A 14,083-nucleotide genomic window follows, 5' to 3' on the forward strand; every position below is an offset into this window, starting at 1 on the left:
TGTAGCAATTTCTCTAGAGGAAACTGTAGGGCAGCTCACCAAACTGACCCAATTTCTACAACCTAGTGAGAGACAACTATTTGCAACTTGCAATAAATTGAGTGCATGGATCTTGAGTAATCCATTGTGCATATGTCCTGTAAAATGAGGCTCTCGGGGATCCAGAATATAAAATAATGTAATCGATGCTAAAATACTAAAATTGAATTAATCTCATATTAGTTTTTTAAAAGTGTCATATGAAAATTGTTTCTGTTTCACCATCTGTTTTGTCCAGTTGGTCTTTACAGAAATGCTGGACTATAACAGTGTTTCTTGTTCATGTCTCTGGTTTCTTGATTTAGAACAGAAGCTAATAAAGTATCTTCTAAAAAAATTATTACATCATTTTTATTGCATTAATACAAATTGACACAAAAATCATTACAATACCATACACAGAAATATATGGAATACTATAATGAATATTTTATGTACCTACAACTTGCTAAAGAAATCATTCCCCACCACCCCACAATTTGTTTAATGATAACACTACCAAGCAAGTTACAGTGATAGCAAAATTATTACATTATGCATTATTGGTGGTTGTAAAATTGGCATCATTGTTTTACAAAGCAATATGAGAACACATGCCATTAGCCTTAAAAGTATGCATACTTTTTGCTTAGGAGTCGTTTTGAGGGATATTATTCGTGAGAAGAAAAGCATTTAGACAAAGAGGTACTCCTTTTAGCATTATCTATACTGATGAGAAATTAGAAATGACCTAAATATCAAACATTTTAGAAATAAGTAAGTAATGGTATTCCAACTCAGTGGGTAATTACAGAATCAGTTAAATTGAAAATCTGAATATTGCCTAGCAAAATCATTTTTTTATTGTGGTAAAATATATATAATATAAAATTTGCATTGTAACCATTTTTAAGTGCATGGTTCTGTGCATTAAATACAGTCACAATGTGGCGCCACCATCATCACTATCCATCTGGTCTAGTACATCTTATGGGCCAAATCTGGCCCAGTGCCTGTTTTTGTAAATAAAGTTTTACTGGAACTCAGCCATGCCCATTTGTTTATATGTTGGCTGTTGGCTATTTATGTGTTGTCTGTTTTGCTCTACAATGGCAGCTTGAGAAGTTGCAACAGAAAGGGCATGACCACAAAGCCTAAAATATTTACTGTGTGGCACAGAAAGTGTTTGCCAATCCTGACTTAACGTAATAATAGATAATTTAAATTTTCAAATTTGGACTATTCACACAGGTCCAGGATGAATATTGTCCTTGAGTTACCCTTAGACAAAATTATTTGTTAAGGAAATCAACAATGAAAGCAGATATTACACAGCTAATTTTAACCTATTTAAGAAGACAATCTTTTTAATACTTTAGGCTATGAGCATTCATATCCCAGAAGGCAGTTATTATACCAATTATGAAATTTGTATCTCCTGGTTAAAGTTGTCCCTTCAAAACTTTACTCAGTGTTACTTTTTTAGCTTTTAAGAAGATGACTTTATCTACAATAAATGTCGGGGCACCTGGGTGGCTAAACAGTCGGTTAAGCATCTGTTTTCGGCTCAGGTCATGATCCCAGGGTCCTGGGATTGAGTTCCGCATTGGGCTCCCTGCTCAGTGGGGAGTCTGCTTGTCCCTCTCCCTCTGCTGCTCCCCCTGCTTGTGCTCTCTCCCTCTCTGTCTGTTAAATAAATGAATAAATAAAATCTTTTTTTTTTTTTTAAATATATATACTTGTCATTACTTCATATTTTAATATAGACCATTCCACCTCAATTCACACACATAGTTGCAGCTGATCTGGTGTAGTTAGACAATATTGTGTTCATGGGTATTTCTGAACACCAAGCCCTGATCTTCTTTTTGAGGTGAAGAGAGCAAAACCTGTATCTTGCAATGTGTCTACTCTTGGAGATTATCTGGCAGCTGAAGAAGAAAAAGAACACTAACATTTATCAAGACTTGGAGAGAAAACATATATACATTTTAAAAGTGAATACAAACTCTCAGTCATTTCCAGTACGTGTGTGGAATGGAGGGCAATGAATAATCTGGAGTTGGTTCTGTGTTGAATAGATTCAGATGTGGGTGTTTCAGTGTCCTGGGATTCACTTTAAGCCCCCAATAAGACCTCAGTAGGAGGGCTGGATTCTGGAAGAGTTCATTCCAACCTCTTCTCCACTCTGGCCTGGGAATGGAACGGTCTATAAGGTACAGGATTTGGACAATGGACTCTAAAGTTGGAGATTAGAGAAAAACAAAGGAGGTATTGACTGGCCACACTTTTGAAAAGATGCTTACCCAGTAGGTAAACTGTGGAGCAACATTGGTTTCCTTTAAAACACACATGGGATTGGAACCTACAAAATGTCAGTTAGGTGTCTGTCCATGACAGCTGAATGCACTTGGCTCAAATGGCACTTTTGTTTTTGTTTTTGTTTTTTTCAGGGGTCGGGTGGGAGAGTATGCTGCTAAAGGGAGATGAGGCAGCCTCAGATGCCACAGAAACATCCAGCGCAGACATGACTGTCAAGGTAAGAGATCTCTTCTTTAGTTCAGTTCTCAAAGTACATCCCTAAGGGAAATCAAGCCTCTGGAAGACTTCTAGGGGCCAAATGAGCACTGCCCCTCAACCCTGCTGGGATTCTCTCTCTATTCACTGGATCCTCCATGAGTCAGCCAGACATAAGATTTTCTGAAATTTGGCATCTGGATTAGGAAACCACCTGAAAGCTAGAATCCAAGAAGTGAATTCCAATGGGCTTGTTGCAGGGTGTCCAGTGAATATCTGCATGTAGGTTGTCTGCAAGTGGTAACCCCATGGACACAGTGGAGCAAATCTGAACATTCCGAGCTCAGAAACTGGGACCCCACTGTGCATTGTGAAGAAAGGTCAGAGAGGCAAAAGGAGCCTTGATCTTAACTCAAGATTTCCAGTGATTTCAGTGGGAAGGCAGCATGTGACCCACTCCAGCTGGAACACCAGTGGCCAAATGAGTCATCTGGAAATCAACCTAATTATCACTGTTCAAATTAAATGCATGAATTTATAATCATTGCCTAGATTAAGGAATCCATAGCAAAATTTATTAGACTCAACCACTTCCTCTCTATTAATAGATTAGACACAAAGGAATGGTTCTTCCTTCTTGAAATTCTGTTTATGATTCAGTTAACAGAGGCTGGGAGTAGGAGGGCTTTCTAACATTTTTGCTTGAATGATTAGAATTTAAGTATATGCCACTTACGAATTTTTCTTTGAAAAGCAAAAAGTAGCGTCCCCCCTTTTTTCTAAGCCATCTCTAGACCCCACATGGGGCTTGAACTCACGACCCCAAGATCAAAAGTCATATGCTCCACCGACTGAGGCACCCAGGTGCCCCAAGTAGTGTCCCTTTTTATGTTGAGATATACCTAGATATATTTCACTCCTGGATTTATTAGTAGAGGTTGTACAAAAGAATATACAGGATGAATTTATCCAAGCTTTCCTTTGTAATGTGAAGGCTGGACTTGCGCTATCTATGTTTCAAATGTTAGAGAAAGCAAACAAAAAAGCCACAGTGAAATTAAATGAAAGAAGGGATAGTAGCCTGATCGGTCAAAAAAGTCAACGAATCTAAACAATAACTATCCAGCACTGAAAGTTCATTTGCTTGTAAATATGTTATTATGTTTAGCAGAATTTGCAAGTCAATAATGAAGATTCGATGGTATATTAGTGTTTCACTGGCTATTATTGCAAAAACGGAAGTTTGCATCTATGGCCACTTTGGACAGAGAGAGACAGGCAGATGAACTTGATGGATTTAGGTTCTCCCTTTTGAAATCTGTCATCTTTTTAAGAACTCGTTTTTGAGCTGTGTTGCCAGTATAGTTGCAGATGCAGTGCAGACATTTAAATGATCAGAAAGGCTAGAGTTTGTTTTATAAAGGCAAACGGCATATTCTGATAGAAGCAAGTCTTGTCCAAGTCCCATTGTATAAGGTTGCTGCTTAATCAGTCTGCTGATCCTTGGAACCAGGATCTTGACTAAAGTTGTATTTGGGTCTAGCCAGTTTAAATGTCATTTTTTAAAAATTTTTTATTGTTATGTTAATCACCATACCTTACATCATTAGTTTTTGATGTAGTGTTCCATGATTCATTGTTTGTGGATAACACCCAGTGCTCCATGCAGAACGTGCCCTCCTCAATACCCATCACCAGGCTAACCCATCCCCCTACCCTCTCCCCTCTAGAACCCTCAGTTTGTTTTTCAGAGTCCATCGTCTCTCATGGTTCGTCTCCCCCTCCGATTTGCCCCCCTTCATTCTTCCCCTCCTGCTACATTCTTCTTCTTCTTTTTTTTTTTTTTTTTAACATATATTGTATTATTTGTTTCAGAGGTACAGGTCTGTGATTCAACAGTCTTGCACAATTCACAGCACTCACCATAGCACACACCCTCCCCAATGTCTATCACCCAGCCACCCCATCCCTCCCACCCCCCCACCACTCCAGCAATCCTCAGTTTGTTTCCTGAGATTAAGAATTCCTCATATCAGTGAGGTCATATGATACATGTCTTTCTCTGATTGACTTATTTCGCTCAGCATAATACCCTCCAGTTCCATCCACGTGGTTGCAAATGGCAAGATTTCATTCCTTTTGATGGCTGCTTAATATTCCATTGTATATATATATACCACATCTTCTTTATCCATTCATCTGTCGATGGATAGATGTCATTCTTGATCTCTCTTTCTCTTCTCTTTTAATGAATAGCTGGGAATGTTTAACAGAGGATTTTTAGTTCTTAAGAACTGAACCCACTCTGAGGAATGGACACCATACACTTTTAAAAGTTAACCAAAATAGAAGTATATTTAAATACACCGATAAATTTCTACAAATACTATTAAGTTCCTCTATTAATGCCAGTCTCTACTCACTAAAGAATTTGTGAAACCTCTGGTGGATATAACTTAAGGAACTGCTTCTGTTTAGATCTTCTCCTTTGGTTTTCCCAGTTATGCAGCAATCACTAATTTTTTTTCCTTTGTTTATTACTGTGGTTCCCACCCCATACTGCTTTATGTATCTATCCTGTCCTTATACCTATCCTAAAGTACTATTTTTTTTTTCCTGTGACTATAAGTGCCCAATGTTCATTAATTAACTACAGACTCCTCATCATATATCTATGTATGTACAGCTATTACTGTTTCTAATAGCTACTTCATATAGCCTGGCAATATCAGCTATTCCTTGCCTTCTGCCCTGGGAAAACAAACTATTCTATTAAAACTCTAATTACAATAAAAAAACTTAATTCATTGACACTTGTCAAGGGGAATATCAGGAGAAATCACTAAAATAGTTTAGTATCCTCCATATTGCTCTTCTTATAATAGACATATCTATCTTAGTGCTTAGAAATTTTCTTTCTGAAAATGGTGCAAAATAATTTTTGCAATGTCACAATTGTCTGAATGTGGTTTTGTCTACTACATGTAGCCTTTTAATACCATGTCTTATTTTGAAATGACAGAGTCATGCTTCTAAAAATATACATGACTCAGAGGAGTAAATTCATTCATAAATAAACATCTCTCATTCTGAGGAACATTGAACTAAGAGCATTTATATTAAAAACACCCTCTAAATATACCAATGTGGGTAGGAGCATCATATGGGCCTGCTCAACAATTTTAAATTACTTGGAGTAGTAGGTTGAATTGTGAACCCATTCCTCCCCCCGACCCCTTGCCGAAAAGAGACGTCCAAGTCCTGTACCCTGGTACTTGTGAATATGACCTCTTCCTAGAGAAAGGACCTTTGCAGTGTGATTAAGTTAAGAATCTCTGGATGAGATCACCCTGGATTAACCCAGTGGGCCCTAAGTCCAATGATGTCCTTACAAGGGACAGAAGGAGAGGAAACACACCTGGGAAAGAGGGCCACGTGAACAGACAGACACAGAGATTGGAATATGTGCAGGCCCAAATCAAGACCACATGGAGCTACCAGAAGCTGGAAGAGGCAGGGAAGGAGTCTCCCCTAGAACCTTCAGAGGGAGCGCAGCCCTGCCAATACTTGATTTTAAACTTCTGACCCCAAAATTGAGAAAGAATAAATTTCTGTTGTTTTAAGCCACCAAGTTTGCAGGAATTTGTTATGGCAGCCCTAGGAAACAAATACACTCAGATCTACCAGGAATTGTACCGACTTTTCATGAGTGCCAATGCCATAGATGTGGAAAACCAGTACTCTACATACCCATCACTGTTTTCTTAGTATACTATGTTCACTTTTTTTTTTTTATTGAAGTTGACACGATGTTACATTAGTTTCAGGTGCACAACATAGTGATTTGACAAGTCAATCTTTTGCTCTGCTCATAAGGGTAGCTACCATCTGTCACCATACAACACTATTATAATATCATTGACTATATTCCTTATGCTGTATTGATTTTTATTGTTTTTCACACTGCTGCAGATGATTCTCACGGTCGTGCAAGTTTTAGAAAATACTGATCCATGCCTTTTTTTTTTAATCAATGTCTAGGCAAGCAGCAAAACAGAGTAAGATATAATGTAGAAGTTATCCTAAAGTATAACTATCCTTGTGTTCTAGGGAATAGATACAGGCTGAAATAGGTTAGTGGTTCTCTTGAAACAAGAACAGGTAAAAACAACTTTTAAAAAGTGAACAGAGTAGGGGCATCTGGCTGGCTCAGTCGGAAGAGCATGTGACTCTTGATCTCACGGTCATGAGTTAAAGCCCAACATTAGATGTAGAGATTGCTTAAATGAATAGACTTGGAAAAAAAAGTGATCCTAATATATCCAAGTGTCCATCGAATAGATGAATGGATAAGTTCATTATAAATTATCCCTGTGATATTCATTCCATAACTGGAAGCCTGTATCACCCACTCCCCTTCACCCATTTTGCTCATCTTCCCACCCTTTTCCCTCTGGCAACTATCACTGTGTTCTCTGTATTTATGGGTCTGTTTTGGCTTTGTTTATTTGTTCATTTGTTTTGTTTTTTAGATTCTACACATAAGTGAAATCATATGGTTTTTGTCTTTCTCTGACTTATTTCACTTAGCATAACACCTTCTAGGTCCATCCATGTTGTCTCAAATGGCAAGATCTCATCCCTTTTTTATGGCTGAGTAATATTCCATTATACACATATAGATGCCACATCTTCTTTATCCATTTGTCTATCGATGGACACTTACCACTATTCACTAGAAGGAAAGGGTACTCAGATTTCAGAATAGCTTCTATATTATACCTTATTGGGTTTTGCTGCTTGTCTAGACATTGTTTTTTTAGAGAAGTGATGGATCAGAATTTTCTAAAACTTGCATGACGCAGAATCACCTGCAGCCAGTGTATAAAAAAAAAAAAAACAGTAAAAATACAGCTTCCCAGGCTTCTTCTTTCAAAATTCAGATTCAGAAGATCTGGGTTTGAGAATTAGCATTTTTAAGGAGTGCTCCAGGTGACTGTGGAGGTCAGTTTGGGAAAACATTGTATCCACATACAACTAACACAGGTGTGGCCACGTGAGCCCTGTCACTGCTCCCGGTTCTCCAGTTTCCAACTAGCCTGAGAAAGGACTTCCCTATTCAAAACTCTTTGATTCCAGTCCTTTCCTTTTGAACACTGACCAAGGCTCAGGTGTCTCCTTCTGGCTTTCCAGATTTCCTTACCTTAATTGCAATTTCATTTCTAGCCTGTCTTCCACCATGTCTCTTTCTGTACCCATCCTTGCCCTCTCCACCCAGCCTATTTGTAGCCACAGTGATCCTTTCAAAAGGCCAACCTGATACCATCCTTCCACTCAAGCCCTGCTGTCCTTCCCATTGCCCTGAGCACCCAAACCAAACTCCGGCAAGTGCTCTGCTATTTAAAACCCCATGGCTTTTATTCATGGCTTCCTTGGTCTTCCTCCTCTCCCTCCCTCCCTTTCCTAACATGGTTAACTTCTCTTTATATTCCAGTCTTTGGTTCAAATATTATCTCCGCAAACAGCACTACTTTCTGACCAGTCTTGGTCACATGCTTTCACTGAACCTAATACTTCTCCTAGCCAGTCACATAAATAGCCACAGATGTTCATGCGTAACATCCGGTCTCCCCTCCTGGAATGTAATTCCATAGGGCATGCATCCCCAGCACCTGGCAGAGTGTCCAGCACATCGTGTGCACCTGTCAGTATTTGTTGAATGAACAAATGTACCAATGAACAAATGAAGACCAGTCTTTATCTAGACTGATCAGGCTGGACGGCTGGCCTTCCCCAAACTTAGTCCTCATATTCTCACCTCATGGTCTTTCTCTTCAGGCTCCTTTCTTGCTTTCCCCTCATGTGCCACTTTCCTCAGGGTTTTGTTTGTTTTTCACTTGCTAGAGCCTCTAAATTACGGTTCAGATTTACCATTCTTTTTTTTTAAACACAACTTAATTGAGGTATATAATTTACATACCACAAAATTCACACAGTTAAGTGTATGATTTCACAATTTTTTAAAAAATATTTTATTTATTTTAGAGAGAAGGAGCATACACACGCACGTGTTCATGCATGGGTGGGGGGAGGGGGCAGAGGGAGAGGGAAAGAGAGAATCTCAAGCAGACTCCCCACTGAGTGTGGAGCCCAACATAGGGCTCTATCTCAGGACCCTGAGATCATGACGTGAGCTGAAACCAAGAGTCAGATGCTTAACCGACTGAGCCACCTAAGTGTCCCTAATTTAACAATTTTTAAATTCACCAACCATCACCATTATCCAATTTCATAACATTTCATCACTTCCGTAGGATCCCTCACGCCCTATGAGAGATAATCTCCATTCCCACCACAATCCCAAGCAAACACTTGCATATTTTCTGTCTCTATAAATTTACCTGTTTTGGACATTTCATATAAATGGAATCATATAACATGCAGTCTTTTGTGTATGTTTTTTTTTTCACTTAGTATGTTTTTTTTTTTTAAGATTTTATTTATTTAGGGGTGCCTGGGTGGCTCAGATGGTTAAGCGTCTGCCTTCGGCTCAGGTCATGATCCCAGGGTCCTGGAATCAAGCCCCGCATCAGGCTCCCTGCTCGGCGGGGAGCCTGTTTCTCCCTCTCCCTCTGCCTCTCTCCCTGCTCATGTGCTCTCTCTCTCACTGTCTCTGTCTCTCAAATGAATAAATAAAATCTTAAAAAAAAAAGATTTTATTTATTTATTTGACAGAGAGAGACAGAAAGAGAGAGAGTACAAGCAGGGGGAGTAGGAGAGGGAGAAGCAGTCTCCCCACCGAGGAGGAAGCCCGACATGGGGCTCAATCCCTAGCATGGTGTTTTTGAGATTCATCCACGTTGTATCCTCAACCAGTAGTTCATTTCCTTTAGCACTAAATAGTATTCCTTTGAGTGGGTATGCCAGTGTTTTGCTGTTTCTTAGCCCTTTCACAAGCTGATGGACTTTGTGCCTGTTTCCAATTTCTGCCTATTATGAATCATGCTCCTATGAATATTCACGTGCAAGTCTTTGCGTGGACGTAAGTTTTCATGTGTTGTGGCTATGCACCTGGGAGTGGAATTTCTGGGTCCTATGGTAAATGTATTTTTAACTTTGTGAGGAACTGTCGAGTTGTTTTCCCAAGTGGCTGCACCATTTTACACTCACCCCAGCCATGGATAAGGGGTCTACTTTTTCCACATCCTAGTCACCACTTGCTTTTGTCTGTGTTTTGACTGTAGTCATTCTAGTTGGTGTCAAGGTGGGATTTCACCTTGGTTTTGGTTTGCATTTCCCCAGGGGTAATGATGCTGAGTATCTTTCCATGTGCTTATGGACCATTTGTATGCAGCTAAGTTTTTAATGGCTTGATTGCCTTTATTCACTGAAGGGTGGGCTCTCTTAATAAATTCTCCACCGCTCAAGGCCCCCTCTCATTTAAGGGCTCAGTCAACGTTTTCTGAGTGAGGGACCCTCTTCCTGACTGGGGGTGGGAGTATAGTTAGGGGACAGGGGGAGGGGCTCAACTCATTTTTTCCTCTTTAGTATCACTGCCATCAGCTACACCACTGCCCTGGGTAGGGGTGCGGGCTCATCAGACTCTTTTCTTTCCACCTCTTTTCCTTTCTTTTCTTCCTCGCTTTTCTGTCTGCTTATTTCCCCCTCACATCTCAGCTTTTAAAAATAATTGATGATCTTTATTAGCAGATCAATTTTTTATTGTGGTAAAACATACATAACAAAATTTACCCCTTTAACCATTTGTAAGTGCCGTTCTGTAGCATTACGTCATTCATACTGCTCTGTAACCATCCCTACCCTCCTCCACCTCCAGAACTTTTTCCACTAATGTATCCATTAAATACAAATTCCCCACTCTCCAGCTCCCGGCAACCACCTCAGTGTTACCTTTTATACATCATAATATTTCCTTGTCTTCTCAAAGGGAATTTAAGTACATCCCGTTAATCTTAAAAAGCCAGTAAAATGGCTAAGCCCCAACCTAGCATTTTCCTATCCTGTGGACAAGGCAAGCTAGAAAGGCGATCACTTTACAGACGTTTAAGAGTAGTGCTGCAAATAAAGGCACTAGGAAGGTGCTTAATGCTAGATTTTAAATGAATTTGCTCGTGACAGGGCTTTCTTTCTTCTGTGGCGTAAACTACCCAGTGCCAACATCCTGGAAGTGTCTTGGCTTTATTCAGCTGGGTGCATTGCTGGGAGCCAGAAATTGCACCTGTTGGGCTACGCATTGTTTTCTTGAATTTTGTTTATTTGATGACTGTTCAAAACTACATCAGTCGTGTTGGAACTCTATCAATCTGTGTTAAAGAACTATCTTCTGAGTAGAAAGCATGTGACTTGTCTGTCATTTTAATCAGATACGTACACCAACTAAATCCCAAACACCATCTGGACCTTGCCCTCTTGTTCTATATAAAGATACTAAAAACTTAAGTATTTGCAAAAAAGAGCCATTTTAATCAGATATGTACACCAACCAAATCCCAAATGCCATCTGTACCTTGCCCTCTTGTTCTGAATAGAGGTACTAAAAACTTAACGTATTTGCAAAAAGGAGCCCAGAAAATTCTAACACAGCAGAATTTTTTTTTTTCAGAAAGAAGCCTTGTTCTTATTTACATTATTAAAAGATAAACTGAGACCTATTAAACATTTTAAGTTTATTTGAGCAAAGATCAATTCAAATTGGGCAGCACTAGGTCAAAAGTGGTTAGCAAGGCTCCAAAGATGGGAACTCAGGGAGAGATTTGTATGGAGAAAAGGCAAAAGCAAAGCAAAGAAACTATTGATTGCTTACAGCTTAAAGCCTAGTTGGCTCTTGTGATTGGTTGTCCTTAGTGTTTTGATTTTATAACCTTGAAGCATTTACAGGCTTAGATTTTGGTTTTCTTACATGGCAATGGAACCACCTCAGTCTAATGGCCTCTTTGTTTAATTAATTTAACAACATATGCAGTATTTCTCACTTGTGCTTAGCTGAGAAACAAGATGGGTACCATTTAGGCAGGTTGGAGATTCTGGCTGTAAAACCATTTAACAAGGGCACGTTTCCTACTCAAGGACGTGGGAAAGCAACATTTTAAAAAAAAGGATGTTGCTTCTCTATATGTAAAATTTACCGCTGGGAGAGAGATTGTTCTGGAAGGGCAGATGTTCTCCGTTACAAAAGGGGGAAAGCACTTAGAATCTTCCGGTGATGAATAGAGGCCACAGGTTACAGCTTTCTGTGGACGTGGCTTTTAAAAAGCCATCCTGCTGAGGGTCTTTTGTTCCAGCTGTGCAGAACCACTTGCCCTTTGTATTTGACGATGACGACACCGAGGATTGTTTGGGGGGGGTGTGGCAGAAGTCATTTCCACATTGTGTCCATACATAAAGATTGCTCTCAATTTGCTTCCTTGCCAAAGGAGATATTTTTATCATAGATTGTTTTAATCCTTTAAGCTATGTAGAGTAGTGGATCTCTGAGAGGGTGGGAGGTATACCAAGACCCTACTGTTACCTTTTCACAGTAGTCCCTGTTGGAGAATCACGGTCTTGAATTTTTTTTTTTTTTTTTTGAAATATACATTTTGCATCGTTACCAGGTAATGGATGTGAAAGGCCATGCTGTAGACTGTAAGAAGCTGCATCAAATTGATTATTATCATTCCTATGTGTTACTCCCTATTTATCCAATAAAACGAAAGTCAAATAAATGAAATCATAGCCATCGACAGCTCTCCGTTATCTATGTATAGATAAGGGATATTCCTGGCAAAGGAAAGATCCAGGTCCTTCTTTGCCATTTTATTTCTTCATCATTTTCCCTTGTCAACAATAATAGCTAATATGGATCGAGCATTTGCTATGAGCTCAGTTCTTCGTGAGGCCATTCCGGGTCCCATCTTGTAGAATCCTCAAATTGACCCTGAGAGGGAGAGACTCTGACTAATCCCATTTTACAGATGTGGCTACTGGGGCACAGTCAAGTTAGGTAACTTATCAAAGATCTCAGAGTGAGAATTTGAACCCGGTAGAAAGACACCGCTTAACCTCTCGATCTGAGTATTAATGAATGCAGATTAGTTTTACTATTAGCTAAAGCAGGGGTGCTCTCAGGATGGGGCAGGAGTAGCTTTGCCAGATAAAATACTGGACACTCAATTAAATTTGAATTTTAGAGAAGCGATGAATAGATTTTTAGTATCAGTGTATCCCAAATATTGCCTGGGACATACTAAGAAACTGTTTATTGGTTATCTAAAATTTAAATTTAACTGGGCATCCTATATTTTAATTTGCTAAGTCTGGCAGCCCTAGTCAGGAGGGGGTGTTGCAAAGGAGGTGAAGATAATTGCTTAATGCATTTGATTATTGTGGTCTGGGATTTTTTTTTTTTAACTATGACTTCATTCAGGGATTACAATGTGTTATATGAAGCTTTAAATCAGACAGATATACAGTTTCAGTTCACGAAATATACTGATAGCCTATCAACAGACCTCTCCTGACTTTTTTTTCTAGAAATAAAGGCTTCCAAACCTGACTCATGTCAAGATCTGTACCTCATTGGTTTCTCTGTGAAATGAAACTATAGGGAACTCTGTCCCCAGTTTGTTTGTTTCTCCTGAATGAAAAAAAAAACACACACAACAAATTTTCCTCAATCTGCGCATGTTATGATTTTTCTGAAGCCCATTCTAAATGAAATCAGTTGGCCTGATTTCATTTTCTGCAGATAGCTTCATCATCCCGGTTTTTAAAATGTTGATGAAATATTCTTGCACTTTTACCAACTCTATTACTTGGTAAAATTTCCCTCTCTCTGAGTGGTCACCTCCTAAAATAGATGACAATGGCCTGGATCTTCCAAGCCAAAGTTCTGATATATTCACAAATATTTCCTGGATACACCAGTGCATTTCCTCTTATGTTCATTTCTAACATTCCAGCAGTGGGAGCAACTAATGATGATAAAGCTCTAGAAATAGTCTCTGTCCATGTAGGTCAGAGCCCATTTGCAGATAAGCCTGTCTTCTTATGAGGGGCTCATTGGCAAGTACCGAAGTCTATGACTTCCCATAGAACTAAGGTAAGGGAATCAAATGCAGAACCCATTGGCAGAAGCCACTGGTCTTTGGTGCTCTTGGAAAGCTGCCAATCCGGGTCCCACTTAAGCAGGGGTTTGCCTCTCAAGTTCATTTATTAATAAATTATCATGACTATCTGGGAGCGTTTAGAACGGTCCCAAGTCATTCCTAAAAAACAAATTATTCATGTAGCCATTTACAATAGGCCTTGTCCTTCTGAAACAAGTTGGGCATCACGGAGGTCTCATAAATCCTGAGTGTCATTCTCAGGAATATCTGTCAGATTCATAGGCAGAAACATCTTGCTTCATTATACAAGTATTTAAGATTGTTTAAGTGAGCATCTAATGTTCCTTTAGGTAAATTAGCAAATGCCTTCCCTTCCATCTCTTTCTTCTACCCATCCCCCAGTGGCCTTCCTCCTTGCTTTCTTCTGTTGGAGTGCAAAC

The 14,083-nt window shown here is 39.3% G+C and overlaps 1 protein-coding gene across 3 annotated transcripts in view; it reads left to right on the plus strand.

The window, feature by feature from the left end:
- Positions 1-2,474: 2,474 nt before the first annotated feature.
- Positions 2,475-14,083, plus strand: part of LOC118534811 (PALM2-AKAP2 fusion protein) — a 132,947-nt gene continuing 121,338 nt past the window's right edge. For all 3 annotated transcript variants that reach the window (XM_078061573.1, XM_078061574.1, XM_078061575.1), the window contains exon 1: positions 2,475-2,557. In XM_078061573.1, the coding sequence (XP_077917699.1) occupies positions 2,489-2,557 (69 nt within the window). In that variant the 5' untranslated portion in view covers positions 2,475-2,488. The remainder of the gene's footprint in view (positions 2,558-14,083) is intronic.

Source organism: Halichoerus grypus, chromosome 14, assembly GCF_964656455.1.
Source record: "Halichoerus grypus chromosome 14, mHalGry1.hap1.1, whole genome shotgun sequence".
Lineage (NCBI taxonomy): Eukaryota > Metazoa > Chordata > Mammalia > Carnivora > Phocidae > Halichoerus > Halichoerus grypus.